At 43.5% G+C, this 24,426-nt stretch overlaps 2 protein-coding genes and 1 pseudogene across 3 annotated transcripts in view; 2 read left to right on the top strand and 1 right to left on the bottom strand.

Annotated features, from left to right (window-relative positions):
* The window catches only part of ACO1 (aconitase 1), a 36,865-nt gene extending 35,244 nt beyond the window's left edge, over positions 1–1,621 (bottom strand). Inside the window, exon 1 of the mRNA XM_071424573.1 lies at positions 1,412–1,621. The gene's annotated coding sequence lies outside the window, so the exon portion shown is untranslated. The remainder of the gene's footprint in view (positions 1–1,411) is intronic.
* A 7,356-nt stretch (positions 1,622–8,977) lies between these two features.
* On the top strand, positions 8,978–10,389 carry LOC139589473 (Golgi to ER traffic protein 4 homolog; annotated as a pseudogene).
* Positions 10,390–20,221: 9,832 nt separating this feature from the next.
* The window catches only part of DGKQ (diacylglycerol kinase theta), an 89,335-nt gene continuing 85,130 nt past the window's right edge, over positions 20,222–24,426 (top strand). The window contains exon 1 of one of the 2 annotated variants that reach the window (XR_011678839.1): positions 20,222–21,090. Coding sequence is in view for 1 of the 2 variants with exons in the window: in XM_071424571.1 (XP_071280672.1) it covers positions 20,877–21,090 (214 nt within the window). In the remaining variant the exon portion in view is untranslated. The remainder of the gene's footprint in view (positions 21,091–24,426) is intronic. The other variant, XM_071424571.1, reaches the window with a different exon arrangement.

The following is a 24,426-nucleotide window of genomic DNA, read 5'->3' as shown; positions in this document are numbered from 1 at the left end:
CAGATCCTGGAAGGCACAAGACTCAGCTGCACTTCCTACTCTATGCCCATTACACTTGTCTTACTTTCTTTGAAGCACTAAGTAACAATCCCCAGAAGTTTATTAGGACATTCTGATGAAGCACAATTGCTTTTAAGCAAAGCATTACTAAAATAAACATTCCAGTGTTAATATTTCACTAGGGTGGTCTTCCTTTACTTCGGTTTTGCGGATTGATAAAGCCAGTCTGAACAATAGCAACAGCACTGAGTGCTCAGAGATATTAGTTCAATTCCAATTGTTTGGAGAGAGAATCCTCTGTTTTAGACCAAGTTTCCTGCTGATATTAAAAAATACTAAAGTTCAGCTCTCTCCGTCCTGCCCTTTATCGCCCTCCCCCCACCTTTACTAGCTTTAGAGGTGGAAACTAAATATCAAAGTACAACCTCCAGTTAAAAAATAAATGGGAACTGTGGTGATATTATGAGATGTGGAAACATACTGAACATGAACAGGGTCTGATCCAAATATACCTGATCCAGTTATTGAAACCGGGCATCTCCACTGCTACAGTCCTAAGTCAAGTTAAATTAGAAGGCAAATACCTGCATCTGTGCTATGACCTCCAGGACTCTTACAGAACACCTGCACCTGCTGTCTGTGCCATGAACATGAAACAGATTATTTTGTCACCCAAAAATATTAAAACCCAACACTTATAGCCATCACCTTCCAATTATTTTCTTTCATCCTTTCCTTGTCCTACCTATGTTGCAGATCTACTGAGGTCTTTTCCAACACAGAGGAGTTGCTGCGTGCTTAATAGGTATACTTCACACTATCCTCCACTATTTAGATACTACTGAAATACCAATAGACAAGGCTCGAGCAGTTCCAGGAGGAAAATCAATGTTAAAGCTTCACCTACATGAGGACAGGGCAGCACAAATTCTCCTCCACGCCCGCTATTCTCGAGCTGAATCTATTCCTCTTTCACCGCTCTGCAAAAGCCGCCCCCTGTACTCCCTGTGAGCCGGCCCCAAGCCGGGCGCTGGAGATTTCGCCAGCCGGGGCCCGGAGCCGCGGCGGGGGCGGCACAGCCCGCCGCCGCTACGAGATGGTGGCTCGCAGAGGCTGCTCCGCCAGAGCCGCCTTCCCTCCGCAGCATCCAACGACTCTTTCCAGCCCCCACCGCGGGAGCCGGGGCCGAGAGCCGGCAGGATCCCCCGTCCTGCCAACGGGCCCTGCTAGCCGCCGGTGCCCGCCCTCCGCCCGGGCCCGCTCCCGTCCCGGCTCTACCCCGAGGGGCGCCCCACAACCTTTCCCCGCGGCCGCCGAGAACGGGCACGCCGCGGCCGGAGAAGCGGCTCCCAGGCACCCGAGCCGCCGGCGCCGGGGGGGAGAGAAGCGAGGCGGCGGGGCCCACACTCACCGGGGAGCGAGGAGCACAAACCGCCGCCGCTGCCACCGCTGCTCGCCGTCAGGGGCCGCCGGGCGCAGGCACAGGGAAGGGGCGGTGGCGGCGGGCTCCGCCCCGCGCCCCAAGGCCGGAGCGGCGGCGGGATGGCCGCCAGCCGCCCGAGCGGGAGGGAGGGAGGAAGGACGAGCGGGAGGACGAGCGAGCGGATGACCAGCCCGGCGGAGGGGGCGCGGGGCTGGTGGGCTCACCCCTCCCTCCCGCAGCCCTGGCCCCGAAGAGAGCCGCTGCTTTCCTCGGTCAACCACTTTCCCTGGATGGAGGAGGAGGAGAGGGAGCGCTGTGAGTGTGGAAGGGTGGGCAGGAGGGTGGTACCGAGGTCAAGGCCAGATCTGCTGCGGTGAGAGTTATCGGAAAGACGGGCACTGTGACATGGGCAGCAGGGTGTGGGCAGTAATGTGCCTTGTGCCGACCGTAAGTGCACCATGTGCTCACAGCCCGAGCGCTTGCCCAGACTCCGGAGTCCAGAGGTGCTGTCAGTGAAACCTGGAAACAGGTGTCGCTCAGGACACCACCTGACACACAGGACTGCATCCTCATCCTCGAGGTACTGCAATAGGAGTGGGACGTCCTGTTGTTTCTCTTGGCAGGAAGAGAGCTGATTGTCCTGGCTGTTGGCAGAAACAGGCTGTTACTTACAAGCTGGTCAAGATCAATATCATGACGTCAATATTAAAGAACAAAATCGGAGTAGAGAACATCCTAGAGGACATAATTTACATCACCCCCATAGCTGAGTGCCATGGAGACTTTATCAGTGTCCAGCATGTTCCCAGTAGAACAGTATATGGTTTGGGCCTGAATAATGTTAAAGAATACATTCAGTGCAACTAGTTAGGGTATAGCTGCAGTGGGACAGCACGTTGAGCTCTGGATAGCAGGAGCCAGAAATAAGAGGCTAGGAACTGGCATTGACCCAACAATGTGGCCCAGCTAGGTGAGCAGACACTGAGTGACACTGAGCAGGAGCCAATGGTTCAGCTAGAAGACCCCAGGCTTTCACACACTTAGATTGTGAAGGTATAAAAGCCCAGGGTTTGCTTTGCTCAGGGTCCCTCCTCAGAGATACCAGCATGAGCTGTTATTTTGTCACTGCACCATGATTAAACCATTGTAAGAATCCAGGAGTCTGAGACTCTGTCATGGGAAGCCTGGCGTCCAGCCAGTAAGGAAATCTGGTCTGACTGGGTGCGAGTGTGGTGTGTAGGGAGTCAAACAGGGCACCTCTCAGCTCACTGGAGCCACCATTGTGAAGTGACCTGCGTTCCAGCTCACGTGGTCACATGGAGTGTGCCTGCCAGAGTGATTCCTGGATAGTCACACAGGAAACTTTGCTTAACAATTAAGAAAACTAAAAAGTATCTATCTAATTCCAGGAAAATAATTGTATACATAGTAGAGAAGAGTTGCATGTAAGGAATGTAAATATTCTGTAAGTCTTGGTGAGGTCTTGGAGGTCACTGGCTAGGAGACATGCTAACCACTGACAGTTGGAGTAAAAAAAGGTCCATAATGTTTTGGTTTTACCTGAAGAAAGCTTAGGCTAAGAGCAAACTGAATTACCTGCTGGCTTTGCTGCAGAGGAGCAAGTCTCAGGTAAGTGAAAATGCAAGTGCTTAGCTCAACTTGTAAAGAAGAATGAAACATAGAAAATGCCCATTATGTCTCACCTGGATATTTGTGGGCTGGATTCCTCCACACTGACCTGTGCTGACAGATCCTCCTGCCTACATACACTATCCAGCTGGAACCGTCAGACCAGAAGAAATCAATGGGAAGAACACCAAGATCTAGCAAAGAAGATACATTGAGTAGGATTTTTTTTTAAACTTAATATGGAAATCCTGGCTTTGACATACCTGGTATTGATTTCACTGGAACAGTTGAGACTTCTAGGGACTATCTGTAGTTAAACCTCCTATTCTCTGACCTGATACCTCTAAATAGCCTGTAATCTGCAACATATAGTACTTTTGAGTTATTGCTCAAAATTGCTTCCAGGTTGACCTGCTTTCTGTTCAGCATAAATACCACCTGGAAGAATTCACTTGCACTAAGTTCTTCTTTTAGAATTCTATTGAGTTTTAGAACATATGATTTGCTTTACCAGATGGTTAACATGGAACTGGACATTCATTCATAATATTGTTTTCAAACCTTTGGCCAGAGAGGTTCCTAAGACTGAGTTTGGCAGAACACAGTTATGTTTGTAGTTTTGCTTTTGGCTCTTGAAGGTGGAAGCCCATGTTTCTACATGACACCACAAAACAGTAGATTACTCTGATGGTCTGAAAAGTCAGAGAATTTCTAAAACCTCTTAGAGCTTTAGATGTTTCATTATTTGATAGACGTTTTTATTTTTGTATATAATTAATAGTAATAAAGGCATTTCAAATATGTTCCTCTTTGTGGGATTTAGTCTTATAATGCTTCTCTGGGTCGCCTCCTTTAAAAAGAAAATTTTAAAATTTTAATTTGGTTGTTGTTGTTGCTGTTTCTAACAGAAGAAACTTCCAAGGCCCATGTATATCACTAAGTTTTGAATCATGAATAAAATCCTCCATACCTAGATACCAAAGCAATTGCTGCAAGATCTGATTGACCGAAAATCTCTTGGACTAAAAGCAAACACTAGTGAAAATAGCAGGTCAGCAACAGAAATGGGAAATCCATGCATCAGCTCTGACTTTTCCCAGTGAGTGTCTGCAAGGTTTGTACTTTCTGTTCTGCAGGGAGGGAAGGCCCCTGAGGTTGACAGTAGGGAAGGGAAGATTCTGTGTCCCAGAAAGAGAGACAGAACTGCTTCAGCTGCTGCTGATTCTTTGCAAAGACACAGAGGCTATCATGGGATTGGAAGACAAGCTGTTCATTCAAGGGTTTATGGCAATGCTGTCTGAATGTTATTGCTGGTGTTTCCAGCATTTTACTATTCTTCTCACTGGGGCTCAGTTTACAATAATGTGTCTTATTTAGCACATGATTAAAAAAGTGAGGGTTTGCCTTTCTCCCAAGGCTGCCAGGAGGTGAGAACTATATTAGATCTATTGTTTGTAGGAAGATGTTTACTGAAATCAGTTCTTGGGTTTAGGATCAGATTGCAAGAATGTCCAACAGTTTTCTTGGACAATCATGCATTGTGCTAAATCAGGATTAAAGAAAATTATTTTCTGTTCTTGCAGTGAAAATTGATGCAAATAGGAATAACAATGCCTTTCATGTTGCAGTCATGTGCATTCTAGAGTGCTTTTAGGGTTTTTCATGAAATTATTTCACAACAGATGAGCAACTGTGTCCTTTGTCCTTTCTGTCTTACTGAAATCCATTTCCAAGAAGCTTTGTCTAATAGCAAATTCCTTTTGGAGTGTTTTTTGAGGTTATTCACCAACATCCTGGAAGTCCAGGGAGCACATCATACCTGTTCAATTGCTGACTTCACTGTTGTGTCTCAACATATTTCACTCTTTCCAATCCTGTCAAGTTTAAAATGCTTTGAATTGCCAAGAGATTGTTTTAGGCTTGTTACAGTCAATAAAGCCTTAACATACAGCAGTAGACTTCAGTGTTGTAGCAATCTTCCATGCAGGCTCAGCTGACCACTGAGGCTACAGCAATCACAGGATTGCTGCAATCACAGAATTGCTGCAATCACAGGATTGCTGCAATCAGTCTCAAGCTGGGCCAGGATAGGTCAGACAGGGAGGCAATAAACTTGAGCTGGCAGCCTAGAGGACCCAGCTTTGGAGCTGTCAGCAAAAAGAAGTGTCTGCATGTGTCCTGCTTTTCCTGGCTCTCTGTAGTATAATGAAAAAGCTTGTTGAGCTTTGCTCTGGAGTCTTGTGTTCCTGTAAGCAGCACCTAAGGGTATATCATTTAACATACTATGTTTTACAAAACATATGAATTTATATATTCAAATGAGTTCAACACTCAGTAAAAGTGTTCCTGACTCTGGGAAGCCATCTGTGAATGAACTGAAGAGATAGGGAGATAGTAGCTTGCAGGTTATGGCTTACAGCTTGTCCTGATTACAGGAAAATATATTTGGTGGCTCATGAAGGAGTTAGTGGTGAGATTTCATTGTTAGTCGTGACTGTTTTAAGCTGTTCAAATTGTAGAAGTAAAAGTCTGAAAATAGAGATTTTGAGAGCTCCCAGATGACGTCTCAGAAATACCATAATAGATTCTGGTTATTGAACTAAGTGAGGGCCTACTGCATCTTCCTCTTTAATTAGATGATTGTGTATACTCCAAAGGAAATTCTGTGGTTGGCATATTTTAATAAATATGTTATAATTTGCTTCTGATCTTAGCACTGGTTTACTTAACTGTCTTTCTTTAAATGAGTCTTCAGAAAATTGCAGTTACATTTATTGAACTTCGTTTTCAGCAGCAAAACAAAGATTAAAGTTCTGCCATCTGCTGGTTTAATGGTGTTCAGCGGAGGCTTGTTGTCACTCCTGTGAGAGGGCATTGACTTGGGAGTTCAGATCCTCCTCTTAGTCCCAGGTAGAAACTCACAAACATGTATTGTCAAGGAATCCTACTGTTTTCTTGCAGAAGAAAAGCATTTGTTTGACTGTGCCACAGGAACTGAAGGAAAGGGACTTGAAGAAAAAATTGTCTGAGATAAGTAAAACTCTTCACTGCCAACACTGCACCTTCAGCACCAGACTATGTAATGCTTTTGGAGAATTTCTTCCAAAGTAGATAATCTGTGATCAGCTTATAGTTGCTGTACAGAGCATGAGAAAGAAAAACTGTTTGCACCATTGAAGTGGAAGGATTGTTCTTGTCCCTTTCAAGAGTAATGATATAACTTGCAGTAAATGCAGAAGTCTTTGCTGACCACCAGTGTCTTTCCTTGCATATTTGGAATAGTGTAGAGGACTAACCCAGACTAGATTCCTGTGAATGCTCATTTGAAAACAACCGATATTCAAAATGTTATTTAAACCTTTGGTGTATAGGTAATGTACAACACCCTTGCACACAGTAAGCCTGGACTTACGCTGTTCATAGTTTGTGTTGTAGTAGCACTAACACTCCCTTACTGAGCTCAGGACTCTGGCAGAACATGTTACTCATCTGATAGATCAGGATGAAGTGGGAGTAAACTAATCCAGAAAGTTGGTAGAAGAAACAATCTCTGGAGCCCAGGCAATGTACCATCTATCATGTGGCTAGTCTAAGACAGCAGTTTTCACTTTGCCACTGTACCTGTCTAAAGAACTTGCACACACACTCCCTAACCCTTACCTAAGAGGCACCTGTTTCCTACTACATGCTTGCTACATGCATTTGGTGACTTGTAAATGTAACAACCTTGGATATTCACTGCAGCATTACCCTTTCATTCCCTGTACTGATTAGTAATTGCTTGTAGTTGCTCTGATATCTAAAACTTTATTAAAAACAAGGGGCACATTATAGAAAGCAACGGAAAACATGCTTTTTGAAAAGAGGTCCATATTTTATGCTGCCTATACATACACATTTTGCTCAAAGAGCATTAAAGATGCACAGAAGAGCAGTAGGAATTCCTTTGCTGCACCCTAATGGTGGACTTTTTTTCTGTAACATTTTACTTATTGTTATGCCTAAACATGAGAGACTGTTCTTAACTACTTTTCAGTGAAAAATTGGATACTGCCTATTCTCTCAAGATGTTTGTACTAGTATTTTGCTTTTTGATTCCTCAATTTTCCCCCAGCAAATTAACATGCTGAATAAAACCAGCAATCACAATTTAAGAGTACTCTACTTAGTTGCTTCCAAGGCTTCTTGAAGAGAGGAGATCAAATCTCCTATGACATAGCACAGTCAGGATGGATGCTTCTCTGACATATTTTCCTGCCTCTGAGGGCAGAGAGCAAATGCATCGTGACAGATTTACCCTGACCACTAGTGCAAGTGAGAGCACAAAGCCAAATTACATCTCACAAAAGTTGTCCTTTTCACCCATTTGCAAGTAGTTCAATTCTTTGCACACAAACACAGAAGAAGGGGATAACATAGCAAAGAACACAGAGGTTGATGGGCTTTTTTACCCTGTTTCTGAGCACAACATCTAGATGCCATGAGAGTGGGAAATCCTCTACTACTCTGTGTGCAAATAGTACCTCTATTGGTAATCTCTCCAGTGAACAAACTGCCTCATTTACCAGAGACCTTAATGAAAAGCTGCAATTGTTCCAAGAGAAAGCTATCCAATGGGATCTCCTGTGAAGTGTTACCAGGCCCTCAGTGCTTCATTTCCACCAGTGAAATCTCATTCACCTTTTTTATTCCTAATGCACTTCAACACTCCAGTGCTTAGATTTCCATTGTGTCAGTGGTCTGTGGTGGCAATCTGTTGCAGCAGACCTCTTGTTACTGGTAGAAATGAGCCAAGACACAGACTCTCATTTAACAAAGTGAAAAGGGTCCCAGTTTATTCTTCACTTTAGAGCTTAGCCATCCTGACTTGACTACAGCAAGCTTCTACTGTTGGTTTCTCTGGCAGACTCTGACTGCTGGCTATTTCCTGCTGGAAAATGACTCCAAGTATTTCCTTGCTGCCTCTGACCACAGACTTTCACCTAGCTCAACTATGACTGCAAGCCAGTCTCTTAACTCCATCAGACCCAGACTGACCTCACAGCAGATCTTTTTCAGCAGCAACTCTCTTTCTTGTTTTGTTCTTCTTTGTCTCTCTGGATTGTTCATTATTCCTTAGGGCTCCTCTACCTGCTCAAGGTCTTCTTCCTCAAGGCTCTGCCTGACTGGCCAACCCACCCCTTTTATCACACTTATCTTTATTAGTCACAGCTGCGACCCATTAAGGGCAAGGCTGTTCTTCTTTGGTATTTAGAACTACTGGGACTTATCAGGGGCAAGGTCACCTATATTTCCCCCTTTTCTTTTAATTAAAAAAACATGTTTAAATAGACATATTTACATATTCTGCTTAGGATTAACAATTATACAAATATTTAAATAAAATACCTATGTTTTACTAGCATATAAAACTGCTCTGTTTCTGGTTCTTGAGCTGGTTTATCTCTCCGTAGTCAATTTGGTGTCTCACAGCTCTCGGTGGGTCACCATATTGATGATTCTATCTCTGGGAGCTCTGTTGCTGCTCCCGTGTTGCTGCTGGCTGCTTTCGCCATACCACCCTGCCGCGCCCTTGGGTTGGAGCAGTGAAAGAGCCAGGGCCAGCAGGGTGCTTGCCAGTGGGCCGGGCATCCGTGCACCCAGCAGGAGCCAGGGGAACGTGGCATTGCCCCAGGACCCTGCTGGACTGCAGCCCTTCCTCTTTTTACAATCAAAACCCAGATTTCTGCAGCTCTTCTCCCAGCTATGCTATTTCTCATTTCTCACAGCTCTTTTTTGGCCACTGTCTCCCTGCAACTCCAGGCCGTGTTCCTTCCTATGACTCAAAAGCCATGTTCCTCCATAGCTCCTGGCTGTCTTATCCTGGGCAACTCTCGGGCTGCCTTATCTCTGCCTTCCTTCTTATCATGTCTTGTTGCAATCACGTCAGGCCATCGCCAGATGTACCGGGCGCTCTTCTTCAGGTATATGTCACAAGGAAAACATGCAGAAGGAAGAGAACTAATGTATTCAGGGGCTTACTATTCTTCAGTCATAACCAGCAAAACAGTGCTGCTGATCACTGATGCTGGTTTTGGAGTCTTTGGAGAAGTCAGATGCAAAAGTAGCAGAAGACCTTTTAGAAAACTTAGCTAAATTGTTTAGTTTAATGGATCCAAATTCTTGTGAAAGAGTGGCTTTCATATCCAGAGCACTAAAATAGTCCAGTGGGGAATCAGGAATACTTAGACATCCAAAACTACACCAGTTACTAGCTATTATCGTGTGGAGAGAGCAAAACTGTAGTGAATCTCAGTATCACTTGCACTCAACAGATGGTCAGGGCTGTGCAAACATGCTGGTGGAATATTCCTTGTCCCACAGATACCACAGTGGAATTCAGGCAATACTACAATTTCTCTGCTTGAAAAATAAGACCAGCACATCAGTTGTTTTTACAACATACACACAGAAACATCCTTCCATAGAGAAGGGCCCACTCTTTGTGCAATCACTGCTAAACTTCATCTGGTTTCTGTTGTTGGCAGTTCATGGAGGAAAACTAACAGTACGAACAGTATTGTGTGAACAGTATCACAAAACTTTGCTGAAAAAAGACCCCCTATCTAGATAGAATAGGACAGCTTTTCTTCAGAGTTCCACCCAAGCAGACCTCATCCTGGGGGGGATTGCTAGGAAGTCTTTTAAACAGTCTGATGGGAACTGGGGAAGGTAATGACACAGAAGATGGTCAGGAAGACAGAAGTCCTGTTGAGCTTGACTGAATGTTGTCATTGGCTGCTGTGTAAATCTGGTGATTCAATGACTCTGAAGACTCTTTTGGAATTTGAATTCTGTTTCTTGGCTTCTAAAAGAGGGCTCTTCTGGTCTTTTAGAAATGATTGCTGGAATGCTTATACTCTCAGTCTATATTATTTATGGGGGAAAAGAAAAAGAAAAAAAAAAGAAGGAAGCCAACAAAGAGTAGCCAAACAAACCAATCAGAGCAGTTGCTGGGACTGATTAAACAGTTTCTGATGCAGTATTTCCTTTTGCACAGTCTTTCAATAAAGCATAAACATGGGGCTTGTTCTTCACGGCCTACCCAATACCATCTCTGTTCTGAGAAAGCCTCCTTGCCTTCTGTCCTCTTCCAAGGAAGATCTTGAAAGGCAGGGAAAGCAATTGAATAATGGATTTGCAATACTGGTGCCAAAAGTACTCTCTGACAAGCCAAGCAGCATAATTTGAGATGCACATCCAAGAGACATTGATACAAGAACTTGCTTCCAGTGCCATGAGTAACATACACACCCTTCAGACTGCATGCTCCTCTTCCTCAAGGCTCCTCTACCTCCTTAAGGTCCTCTTCCTCAAAGAGGAAGGATCTCCCTGATCAGCCAACCTACACTTTTTATCACACTTACCTTTATTAGTCACAGCTGTGACCCATTAAGGGCAAGGCTATTTAATTAGTACAACTGGATTTGGGATGAGCTTTCAGCTTCTTTCCAGGCCCATCACAGCTTTGGTGCTGGTGCCTGTTCCCATATTGGAATGCATAGGTGCAGTGGTAGGCCCATTTTTAAGTTGGATGCTCATTTCTTTTGGCCCATGGGGAATTTAAAGACATCACTTCTGCAATAATAAGGGTCATTGCCCCTTTTCCTTCCCTGGCTGATCCTCTGGAATGTCACACTGTTGCCCAAGCTATTGGCTGCCCTGCACACCTTGAAAATTTCTATCAATGACTGCCAGTTGGTCCTGTTCAGTTATGTCACAGAGAACACAAGCAAGTTTTTAATTGTTTTACTTGCAGCATAGGTTGGAAAACTCACATTCTTTCTGAGATCTTGAACTAAGTTACACATTGTGAAGTTTCATCTGTCTAACAAGGTGAAGAAGCAAGACAACAGTCCTGCTGGGAGAATGTGGGGAACTGCTTTAATACCAAATTTGGGTCTAACCATAAGGTTGCCCCTGTTCTGAGCGACAGAGTCCTCTCCTATTCCACATTATTCAATGAAATAAACACCTACAAAACCAGTGCTGGCAGCAGCTTACTCATTAATTATCTTTCCATTAATCAACCATGGACTGCACTCAACAGAACCCATTTTAGTTACAAACTGTTAGAGAACAGAAGAAGGAAATGTAGTGGTAACCAGGGATAGCAAATGGGGACTTGGCACATAACAGGCCAGTTTATTTTTTACAGATAGAAATACACTGCTGCCTCTCTTTCTGTTTTCCTTATTGTGGAACATAGCATTTCCAAGTCAGTGCTTTCCTGATCAGGGAGTGTTTACTTCTGTTCAGCTGTACCAGAGGAGAGCAGTGATCCACTGGTGAGGGGCAGCTGGCTTTAGCACAGCACTCCCATTACAGAGGACACCAAAGGTGCACAGAAGAACTGCTGCAGACTGTGCTGGAGCCAGCACAATAGCATGCCCCTTAGCACCAGCCCAGATGCTGCTCCAAGAGAACATGGGGGGCCCTGCAGGTGTAAGGTTATATGCAGTGCCAGGTGCCTCTTCCCAGGGTGATACTGAGGAGGTTGAGGTCTGGCTGAGGTGTAGGGCTGAGGTACAGAGCTGCCTGGTGCAGAAGCTATGGGAGAAGGCAGCAGACCACATAGCACCAGGGAGGATGAGCAGGAAGGCAACAGGATCCCTCCAAGGAGGTGCCTGTGCAGAGGTGAGTGCTGGAGCCCTCTGCAGCAATGATAGGTGCAGGACTCTGGCTGAGTAAACAGCACTTTGATTCAGGCATCACCGCCAGTCAGCTCTGCTGTGCACACCCAGAGAACTGTGCCAGGCCATTGACTTCTCAGGAACCAAGGAGTCTACACCACAACTTATCAGGGCCTAACAGAATCATCCTGAGCAGGACTAGCCAAAACTAAAACTGCTGTGGCTGTACTCCTGCACCAAGGCAGGTTAACTACAAATCAACCACCTTACATTATAGACATCTGTAGCCCCACCCTTGAGGCCATTGTGTTCTCCTGTACAGCAGTGGGCTGTAGTTGTTTAATTACATTACTATTTAATTATCACTCAATAATTGTTAAATTATAATTTTATAACTATTTTATCATCAACAAACCCCTTTAACTCCACAGTGATGTCTTATTTTAAGAATTTATCTTCAATAGCTGCTTAAGAGGTGGGACAGCTAAAAGGCAAGGCTGGACTCTGTAGTAGGTTTGGACTAGCAAGGTGGGAAAGTTGAGACTCCCAAGGTGGAAATGTTGGGAGCTTATAACTCCTGGCAACAGGAGAATGACTCTTTCTGGTCATGCAAGTATGAACTGAAGGCACTCATGTGCAATACTCTGAGAACAAATAAACAGAAACAAGCTTGGTTGGGAGACATGTGAGCCCCTTACAAGGACAGAGCAAGTCATGGTGGCTGGAGACTTTACTTTTGCTGACCTCTCTGTCTCAGAAGGTTTGCTGCTTGTCAGGGCCTTTGATCTGGGGTGCTTTTGTCAAGCCTGCAGATCACAACCTCCTGTCATCCATGTGGGCACCAGTGACACAGCCAAAGGAGGATCTCATGCATGAACACATCACTCTGGAGTCTAGCATAAATGGTATTTCTTTTACAATTTTTGCTGGGAGTAGATCTCTCCCGTACACCAACAGGTACTGTCAGGCATAGAAATAAATATATTTATAAATATTTATATTATAAATATATTTATTGTATATCTATCTATCTATCTATCTATCTATATATACATATAATGATATATAATATATAATATTGTATTATATTATATCTAATATTATATATTATTTATATATTTATATAATTTATATAAATATATATTTATATATATTTATAATATATATTATAAATATATTATAATATATTTATATTATAAATATATAATATACACATACATTAAAAAAGGTTGTTTTATATACTGGGTTTCTGATACATTATTAGAGTGTAGAATCAGAAATTGCAATGTGGTTTTAACGACAAGACTTGGACATTTTCTTTTCAGAGTGCACAACTCTTATTAACCTTAACAGCAATCTGTTATTCCATATGTGGGTGTTCTGCATATTTTGCATGTCAGAATGCATTAAGGTACTCTATTCATAAGAATTGCTTTCATGTTCCCTAGGTCCAGAGACAAAACATGACTAAAGAAGTTAAACTGGTAATCCTTTACAATAAAAAAATAAATCAAACCTTAGCTGTTTTTTGGTTGATTGGTTGGTGTATATCTCCCAGAGAAGTGATTCATTAACTCTGAGCAAATCCTTTATGTACTCTGTCAGGAAGTTATTCTAAAACTTAAGAGCTGGAAATAAGCTATTAAATATTAAAATCAGTGTATTTGAAGCACAAATAACTTGCCTGTCATATCATCATATTTGCTAGCTGTCTGGGCCTTAAATTTCAACTTTTTGACTTTGCTGTGTTGTTACACAGTTTACTTTCGGCTCTGATATGGTTTATTATTTACTAAGTCTTAGTTTTGTTAGCAGAACTAGGGAAACTCCTGAGATAGTAAGGAGTCTAAATGCTAAAATAAAGTATGAGTTCTACAGTTATGTCTGCTTCTGCTAAATGCATCTATGTTTTCATTAAATACTTATTACTGCTGACTATAATGATTTTGGTGAAATAAAAATGGTTTTCTTGATGGGATTTCCATAGGGGTTTTTTCCCCCACAACAGATGGATGAATTTGTACTGAAGGATTTTCTTCTAAATCTCTGTACCTATGTGAAAAGTATGCATATATTTGATATATAAACATTAATACGTAATTTTGTTTAGATTATGCAGTCTAATGTGTCCCTTATTATAACCCTTATTTGAAAAGGTATAGTTAATCTGGCAGTCAAATAAAAAGTTGAAAGACATACCATATCTTATAACTTGGAACTGATCAAGAACTTTGCTGGCTTTCCATAGCAGGGCTTTTGCTTCTCTTATTCAGGGGTTGTTGGTGCTTTTAACTAACAAGTCAGCACTTGATTTATTTCTAGTGTGATTAGAACAGTTTTTTTAAAGACTTTCTTTCAGAAAGGAAGTAACTGTAGAGCTATTATGAAGAAAAAAAAAAACAAAACCCAAAACCAAACTAATTATGTGCTAGGTACTAACCCTTTTTTCTCTTTTTTTTTTTTTTTTTTTTTTGTAGTGTAGGTATAAGAAATTGAATTTCTCTTTTATTTTCCATTTCAAGACAAAGAGTGCATAAACCTGATCTAATACTTTTATTGTCTCTTCAGCTGTGAGATTTTGGGAAAAAAAGAAAGGTATCCTATTTAAATGAACAGGATTTACCTTTAATTCAGATATCACCAACTAGAAGAGGTGAAAAAACTGCAAATCTGAAACCTCTCTTGCCTAGGAAGATGATACTTCATGAGCCACTTCCTTTCATGTGCAAAAAGAAGCATTATCCCTCAGTTTCCAAATATTGATGTGCTGGTTTAAACCAATAAAACCAACCCCCTTGTGGCTCTTCTTCCCTGCTGGTTGCCAACAGGAGGGCACATTCAAAGCTTTGGTTCTTTGAAGCCACAATTTATTTTAAACTTTCCTTTTCAACCTCCACATATGGTTTGTGTCATTCCTCTCTTCCAATTACTTGCAGTAATGAAGGAAATTCAGAAAACAGAAGTCAACAATGCAGAAGATTTCAGTAATCTAGAAACACTTTTGCTTATGGCTCTATGGGATAGGTACCACTGGATTTCACCCTTCCACAATTCACCAACACACAAAGAACACATTTTATAGAAACAGAAACTTAGCAAGCTTCTCCAGCATTTGGGAAGCTAATGACTCCCACTCCTATCAGTGGATGGATGAAATTGTTCATAGCTCTCTGAAAAACAAGGAAATGGGAAGGCCAGGACAGACCACTAAAAAACAGCACAGCTCCATCTGCTTTTCATCCACTACTTCCATATTTATACAGTCTTATAAAATCCTCTGGATCTCACCTGGACCTGACATGGTTACTTATTTTCAGGTTTTTTGAAGCTTGCTTACAAATAAATTGCTTCATGAAAGAATTGAGTGACTGAATTTCATCATTCTGAGTGACAAGAGAGCTCTGGTATAATGAACTGTGTTCCTTAAAGAATAAAAACATGATGTGATATTGACACTACATCAAACTTATTTAATCCTGTACATAAATTTGGGATGATGTACTAGAATTTTCACTTCTCAGTTGTAGCAAAGGCTTTCTATCTGTCACAGTATGTTTTCTCCCTAGACATAAAGAGTACAAGAAGGTTACAAAAGGCTCAGAAGATCCAAGGTTCAAAGTTTGCTCCATTTACCAGAAACACCTCTACCAAGCCAAGAAACTTGTAAAAATGACAATTTTTCTGTACTTCCTGCCCAGGAGTTGCATAACTTGAGTTTAATGAAGTTATAGAATCCAAAGTGCCACAAAATGTTTATCAGGATGTAAAAAGAAGTAAATTTTCTTTTCAGAGGCCTTACATTTTTTTTTCCTAATCTTGTTTTACTACTCTTGTCAAAACAAAGACAATGGATGTTCAAAGAATTTGATTTGTTTTTATCTTGAGGCACTTCTTTATTTAAAAAAATATAAAGGTATACTTAAGAAATGGTAGTTTTATCCTGTTTGTTTCATCTTTCAGTTACCAGCCTGTCAAGCAACAACTCCTGCATGAGGAAAAAAACACTTCTAATAAGTTATCACATTTGTGAATGTGACAGCTCCAGTAATAATTCTTTACCTCACTTTTTTTCTACTGTCTGGGGCAGCAGTTGTGCTACACACGTGAAATGGGTGGCTAGCCTTCCACTGCTGCCATACTCCATGGCTGCTGGCAGCAGATGTTTTGGCAGACTTAGCTGATGACAGCCCTTGGATGGTTTAGGTTGTTTTGACAGGTTATACAGATTGCTCAGAGATAAGATGAGAAATTAAAGCACAAAAAGTTTAGTTCTTTCCCCTGTGTTACAACTTATAATTATTTATCTGGAGAGTCAGTTGTTAAAAAATAGCCACAATTGCACACTTACTTTATATCTAAACTACAAAAACTACCATTCTCCAGTCTTCTATCAAAGAAACCTTGTAACTACCTGCCTGGATAAGTGATTCAGTAGTGTATGTAATTATTTGTTAATTGAATGCATTTTCACCTTTTTATTAAAAGATTAATTGATTATTTCCTCAGGCTTTTGAAACAGTCAAATTCTGATACAATTATAAGGTAGTTCCCCAGATTGTAGGAAAGACATGTTCACATGAGTTTCATTTTTCCAAATCTTGGGCCTCTGACTCTTAAGAGGGGAAGAACTATTAGATCAATAAAAAAGAAACACATTTAAAGAGGACAGGCTAGGTTGAAAAAAAAAAGGCAAGACAGGTCAATGCAACTTAACCTGCCCCTCTGCTTGACTGCCTTTAGGGTAAAGAGGTTTCTCCTCAAATCCAGCCTGAACATCTAGTTTGAAGTTGTGCCATTTGTCTCTTGTCCTTACAGTGTGCACGCCTGTAAAGAACCTTCCTCATTAAAACCTCTGTGTCAGTAGTACTAGGGTGCTAGGAGATCTCCTGGTAACTGTCTGTTCTTCAGGCAGAGTCCTGCTCCCTCAGCCTTCTCTGCACAGGATAAGTGCACCAACCCGTAGGCACCCTCATGGTTCTCCACTGAACTTGCTCCAGCAGTTTGTCATGCTCTTCCTTTATGGAGGTCAAAACTGAATGCAATAGTCTAATATTGTAGTGCTCGGGAGGCAGTAATAGTCCCTTCTCTCAGCTGACTAGCTGTGCTCCTGGACAGCACAGGATACTGTTGATCCTGGTTGCTGCCAGTGTGCACAGCTGGCTCATTGACAACCAAGACACCCAGGACCTTTTCTGCAGTGCTACCCTGCTGTCTGCTCATTTGGAGGTCAGAGAAGGTGTGTCCCCTGACAGACAATGATGGTAACAATGATTGAGAGGAAAGCTGAGGTACTCAGCAATTTCTTTCGCCGCAGTCTTCAGTGGTAACCCCTTTCCCACATCTCCTGAGTGGACAAACAGCAAGATGGGGACTGTGGGAGCAAAGTCTCTCCCACTCTAAGTAAAAATCAGGTTCATGACCACCTGAAGAACTTAAAAGTCTACGGGAGCCAAGGAGATGCATCCTAGAGTGCTGAGGCAACCAGCTGATGTAGTTGCCAAACCCCTCTCCATGACATTTGAAAAGTTGTGGCTGTCAGGTGAAATCCCAGGTGACTGGATAAGGGAAAACATTGTACCCATCTTTAAAAAGGGTAGAAAGGAGGACCCCTGGAACAGCTGACCTGTGAGCATCACCTCTGTGCCTGGGAAGATCATGGAACAGATCCTGCTGGAAGCTGTGCTAAGGCACATGGAGGACAGGGAAGTGATTTGGGACAGCCAGCATGGCTTTACCAAGGGCAAGTCCTGCCTGACCAGCCTGCAGGCCTTCTGTGATGGAGTGACTCCACTTGTGGACAAGGGAAAGGCAGCAGATGTCATTTATCAGGACTTTGACATGGTTCCCCACAACATCCTTCCCTCTAAAATGGAGAGAGATGGATTTGATGGGTGAACTGTTACATGGATAGGAAATCGGTGGTATTCAGAGGGTATGAGTTCCCTCTCATACCTCAACAGCTCAGAGTTCCAATGGACATCAGTAACCAGTAACCAGTGGTATCCCTCAGGGTCTGTATTGGGACCATTGGTATTTCATAGATTAAGTGCACCCTCATCAAATTTGCAGGTGACGCCAGGCCAAATGCTGAGGCCGACATTCCTGAAAGACAGGATGCCAACCAGAAGCACCTGTACAAGCTCAAGAAGTGGGCCCATGGAAATGTCATGAGGACCAACAAGACCAAGTTCAAGGTGCTGCACCTGGGTCAGGACTACCCCCAGTATCAGGGGACAGGCTGGGGGTGAGCAGATGGAGAGCAGCCCTGTGAGAAGGACTTGGGGGTGCTGGTGGGTGAGAGGCTGGACATGACCCAGCCATGGGCACTCCCAGCCCAGAGAGCCAAACGTGTCCTGGGCTTCATCCAGAGCAGCGTGGGCAGCAGGGGAGGGAGGGGATTCTGCCCCTCTGCTCTGCTCTGCTGAGAGCCCACCTGGAACCCTGCATGCAGCTCTGGGGCCCCAGCACAGGGAGGACATGGACCTGCTGGAGTGAGTCCAGAGGAGGGGCACCAAGATGATGAGAGGGATGGAGCATCTCTCCCACAAGGAAAGGCAGAGAGAATTGGGATTGTCCAGCCTGGAGAAGAGAAGGCACCTAAATGTAGACTTCCAGTACCAGAGAGGAGCTTACAAGAGAGCTCTAGAGACTTTAAGAATAAATAAGGGTGTGTATTGGCAGAAGGAGGAAATTACTTCAAACTGAAAGAGAGTAAGTTTAGTTCGGATATTACAAAAACAATTATATTCTGTGAGGGTAATGAGGCACTCGAAAAAGTCACCCAGAGATGCTGGGGATGCCCCAGCCCTGGCAGTGTTCATGGTCAGGCTGAATGGGACTTTGAGCAAATTGGCCTAATGAAAGGTGTTCCTGCACACGGCAGAAGAGTTAGATGATCTTTAAGGTTCCTTTCACCCCAAACCAACCCTTTGATTTTATGATGGGATTCATTTCTTATGTCTGTTGAGGTCCCTGTAGATGGCCGTGTAATGTCTGCTCCCTCAGCTTGGTGTCATGTGTGAGCTTGACATCCCTTGACAATACTGCTCTCTGTCACCTTCTCATGGTCTTGATAAACATGCTGAATGCCCAGGGCGCAGGAGAGACCGCTGTAACACTCCTCCCATTATGGGCCTCCAGGCAGAGTTCAAGTATGACCCATCAACTCCTACCTTCTGAGTTCAACCATCCAACCTGTTTTTTACCTATCTCCTTGTCCACCCATGCAGAACCATAACATTCCACTATGGATACAAGAATATTGTGGGAGACAAGTCATAAACCTTGCTGAAGTCAAGGATACACTAGTGTCACCTCCTACACAGATTTACACATTTGCCATGGAAAGCAATCAAGTAGGTTGGGCATCATTGACCACTGTCAAATCCAATATTGGCCATTCCTCTGTCATTTTCCCCATGAGCCCAGATATGTGTTCCAAGAGGCCTTGTATTATGATTTCTAAGAAGACTGAAGCAAGGCTGAGTTTGTGGAAGATAGGACCTATCATTATGTGCTTTGGCTGATTCATTGCATTCAGCAGACACACATCTTCAAACACAGGCGTTTCACACTGCTTCCCTCTTCCCTTTTCTCCTGTGTATCTAAGACTTTGTACAGCCTCTGTGGTATCTTAGATGTTTTCTAAATCATGTTTGTAGAAGCAATTAGAAGTATTTGAAAGCTTATCTATGCAACTACTCACTCTTTCTCCCACCATAAAAAGTCGTATTACACTTTCTTTGGTCTCTTAATTATTTATACTGTTTCTCCTTGAGAAGGTCAAATCCTTCTGATCATAACTACTTTCATATTCACAACACAGGAAGGAGACACACAGTAAGAGCAGTAGGAACTAGAAGATGCTAACAAATTTTAGAACTTTACTGTTGGTCTACAGGACAAGGATTTATTACAGAAGAGGTTTATTACACCAGCTTATTACACTTCACCAAAATACAGATAAATCAGAACCAGGAACAAAAATTTTAATTACCCTTTGTTGTCTCTCATTGCTTAATGGAGGTACCTGGATGCTGTTTTGAACAGCTGAGTGGAGATTCCCAACACAAAGCTGAGATCAAGACAAGTTGAGATACACAAAATCCAAAGTGATAGCCTCCTTTCTTGTCCCACCCTACTCCATCCATAAGTTACCCAACATAATAAGTCACAGAAACAGAGGCATTCCAGATACTAGCATCATAGAAACATGCAGGTCTGTAAACCTTTTCCAAACTAGCAACAAGAAGGTTAACTGAACAAAGGACAAAAAAAGCCCTGTGTTATGGAGGAGGGAGACTTGGCAGAACCCTTTATCTTTTCTTGTGAAGTCAGAGATGTTGAGTGTAGAAGGCAAAACCTGTGGCAAATCATTTTCTTCTGCCAATGCATCATCACAAATCTTCCTGAGGTGGAGCTTTGTGTTCTCTAAAATGGTATGACGAAAAGATAGCAAAACCTTCCAGATTAACGTCGTGGCAAAACACTGGATGTCTTACCTCTGAGTCCAATGAAGGGCAATGAAGATGGCAATGAAGGGCAATGAAGATGGCAAAGGGGCTGGAGAACAAGTCTTCCAAGCAGCGGCCGAGGGAGCTGTGGCTGCTCAGCCGGAGAAAAGGAGGCTCAGGGGTGACATTATCAAATCAATCTCTACAACTCCCTGAGAGGAGCGTGTGGCTAGGTGGGGATCGGCCTCTTCTCCGAGGCAGCTAGAGACAGCAGAGAGAACCTATTCTCTAGCTGCGCCAAGGGAGATTTAGGACGGACGCTAGGCGGAGTTTCTCCACAGAACGCGGGGCCAGAGGCCGGGCCGGGCTGCCCCGGGAGCAGTCGGAGGGAGGACGGGCCGAGCCGGGCTGCCCAGAGAGGTGTTGGAGGACAGGCCGGGCTGCCCCGGGAGCTGTTGGAGGACAGGCCGGGCCGGGCTGCCCAGAGAGGTGTTGGAGGACAGGCCGGGCTGCCCCGGGAGCAGTCGGAGGACGGGCCGGGCGCGGCGCTGAGGGCGCGGGCGGCAGGGGGCAGCGCGCACCGCCCGCCGGCGCTGCCGCGGCGCCGCCCCCGCCCGCCCCCGCCACCGCCCCGGGGCGGAAGCGCGGGCGGGCGAGCGGCGGCCGGCGCGGAGCGCGCGGAGTGGGTGCCCGGCAGGAATGGCGGACGGGGCGCGCTCGCTGCGCGGCAGCGGCGGTGGTAGCGGCGGCGGCAGCCCGGCCTCCAGCCCGGTGCTGGGCGGGCGGGGCCGCGCCGCGGCGGGGGGCAGCAGCCCGCCGGGCCACGCGTTCCGCAGGGTGACCCTGACCAAGCCCACCTTCTGCCACTACTGCACCGACTTCATCTGGGGGCTGGCCGGATACCAGTGCGAGGGTAAGGGGCTGCCGGGGCGGCGGCGGGCGTGCGGGACCTGCCGGGGACGCGACCGGGACGAGGTGGGGGGGAGGAAAAATTGCCTAAACCCACTGCTGATAAAAACTCTATTCATAATTAGTATCAACAAACTATAGTACTAAAATCTAATTTTAAAATCTAGTGCAAAACCACAGTACTAAAACGCAATACTGAAATTCATTAATAAAAACAGTGCATTCCATCACAAAAAGAAGTGTCTAAAGGTAGTAATCAAAATTCTAGTAATAGCCTAATAATAACAGTCGTAAAATGCAAAAATCAAGTCTGAAAACTAGAGTCGTGCTGAAATTTCTGTTCCTATTTTAAATTATAGGAGTAACTAATAATAATAATAATAATTCCTAACAAAAATATCGTAAAACCGGAGATGTGTCACTGCTCACTCGTGTGTGGTGACACCGGTGTGTGCGGTGATCCAGCAGTGTACCAGCCCATCCTGGGGCAGACACACTGTGAGCCGCCATGCACCCAGCAAGCTCACGGTGAGTCCATCTCGGGGGCACCCTTACCTGCTGAAATGCCTGATCCCATGGGGAATCTGAGACCTGTGTGGAGTTTGAACCTTTTAAACCTTGGCTGACGCCAGGAAGGGGAGAAGGAATTGCTAGGTTTCCCTGCTGGACTGCACGGCAGCCGAGGTTCTTGGAACAGATAAAAATTATGACTTGTTCTGATGCAGCAAAATCCAGTGGTGTCATAGCAAAAAGAGTGGATCTCTGTGTCCCTCTTTAAAGGAAAACAAACACACCACTACCAACAACAAAAAACCCAAACAAAACAGCACAAAACATGATGTCTTCATGAACATTTGCAGTCCAGCTGGCTTGGGTTGCAGCTCCCAGGCCAGGTCCAAAGAGTCAGGTTGTACAAGAGCCTCATTGTTTGGGTGGGTGTCAAACAAGGCTGTAGGTGTAGAACAAGTACCCTGCAGTTCTTGAAATAGCTCCTGCCTTTTGTCATTGCCAGGGGTAAAGAGAGTGCTGGATTAAGTTGGGTGGAAGTCGTGTTCCTGTGTGGTGCAAAGCAAGTCTTGCAAGGATGGTTTTTTAATTTGCTTAAAAGTTTTCTGAGAGAAATAATATTCTGTCTGTGTAGCATAAGGTCATTGCTTATCCTAATAAGCAACAAAGCTCCGAGCTCACATGATAATTTCTTTTATTGTGAAAATGCACAAAGCCAGTCTTCTGTGTTCTCTTCTATCACTGACTTAAAAAATGGCAAATTTTTTGAGTCATAAAACTGGGCATTCAGGTGCCAGTTTGTCAGTTAAAGATCTGAATAGTTTTGGTAATGCTAACAGCTAATGCTTGCAAAATGTGAAAGGACGAGAATGTCTCACTTTTTTTTTTATGCACTCACATAAAACATACTTAAAGGTAGTGTATTCCTGCAAGTTTCATTTAGGATTTTTTCCTAGTTTTCCACTGCAGTTGGTGTTCTGGAACTTTTCTTCCCCTTTGGCTTTTCCAGCTGAGTTCTGGATAAGCATCTTTAGCACCACTTTGTAATGACCGTGTGCTGATGGGGCACTTCCAAGCTGCGTGGTTAAAATATCTCTTTTAAAACTACATCTGAAAACTCCACCCAAAGTAAGTCACCTCTGTGAGGGGTAATACAAGAGAGGGGAAATGCTCTCAGTTTCCATTAGCTCTAACGTTTTCTGCTCAGAGTGTGCAGGAAAACCCTGTAATGGCACCTGGCACAGCAGTCTCCACTGGGTGAAGAATAAGAATTGGGGTTTTTTTGTTTGCTTGGGTTTTTTTTGTTTGTTTTTTGTCCTTTCATCTGTTTTCAACCAGCTATGCTTAGAGTCATGTTTGTCTTTCCAACAACTTGCTGCTAAATAACAAATCTCAAAACCACCTGATGGATCATTTGCTCATGTGTCTGCTGTTGTCAAGTTCCAAGTTATTTAATAATGCTAATATGATTTCTTAAATTCCATTTTACTGTTATCTCCTTGTCACATTTACTTTAACTGATGGAGTTTGATCACTGCACTTTAGAAAGTGATAGAAGGAGTGCCAGGCTGTTAAAACAAAAAAAGTAACCCACCCAGCTATTAGAGAAGGAAATGTTTTCTGTAGACTTGAAAAACATGGTAGATGATTGCTATCTCCTCTTTTTTTTCTCTGCAGAGAGTCTGGGTTTGCAGGTGTAATTGCAGCTGTCTTTGGACTCGGTTTGATGAACCACCTAAAGGCTTATGAAGACATCAAAGGGCCTTTTTCTAAGTAGATTTGCGGTGGTTGCTCTTCCAGATCTGTAGGTTCAGATGTTCAGTCTCCTGATGCTGTTTGTGTTGACGTTCCCTGAAGCTGGTTATTACCAAAACAGAAAGCTTCCAATCTTTGAAGGGAACTAAACACACTTATAATGTGACTCCTCCAGTTATTGAAAGGAAAGGAAAAAGAAAAAATAAACATACCAAAAAAGCCCACCTCTTATCTGTCATTAATTTGAGTAGCTGTATGGCCTAAATCACCTGGATTTTTGTTTTAATTGTGATTGAACTTTAGACTCTTGGAGAATGCCATCTTCTATGTGTGAATGATAAAGTTTGTAGGGTTTTTCTGTTAACTTATCAACTACTCAGTAGACTGGCACATCCCCATGTGGCTTACATAGCTGTGTAGCAAAAGTACAAGAAAACAGAATGAATTCTCAAAACATTCTCATAGTGGAAGCCAAGATGGTCCTTAGTTTTTTTCTGTGAATTCCAAAAAGTTTATGGAAGAGATGCTCTGATGCTCTCCATAAAAGGCATAAAGTGTCCTGCATCTATTCTGATTGTTTAAAAGTAAGATACTGTTTCCCACTGTAGTATGGGGGCCAGACCACTGTCACCAGCACTTTGTATGGGGATTGAAAGTACTCCAGGGGAGAATTGCAGCCCTCTTACTTGGATTGGCAAGATATTTTTACAAGTGAATTTTATAGGGAATGCAGTACTCTTCCTGTATGGAATAGGTGTCCAGTTGGGTCTGAAGATGTCATGTATTAAGCTTCTGTGCACATATTTATGTAATATCGGTCAGCCAGGCTTGCATCTGTGGTTTTTTCACATGTCCTCCCCACCCTGACAAATCTGTTTTCTGTAAATCTTTTGTAAAGAACTGTTTTTCTTACCACTTTGCTATTTGTAGCTGTGACTTCCTTTGATAAGTAAGTGTATGTGTGACAGAATAAGTGAAGCTTGAGTTGTAGCATGGAAAAACTTCTCTCTTATATTGCTTTCCTAATATATCTTGCTTTCCTAATCATGGTCATTTCAGGTTTGAGTGGGTTTAAATT

Source organism: Agelaius tricolor, unplaced genomic scaffold (assembly GCF_023055355.1).
Source record: "Agelaius tricolor isolate 1412-34295 unplaced genomic scaffold, bAgeTri1.0.p SCAF_4, whole genome shotgun sequence".
Taxonomy (NCBI): Eukaryota; Metazoa; Chordata; class Aves; order Passeriformes; family Icteridae; genus Agelaius; species Agelaius tricolor.
The sequence above is the reverse complement of the archived record's forward strand: the minus strand, read 5'-3'. Positions and strand labels throughout refer to the sequence as shown.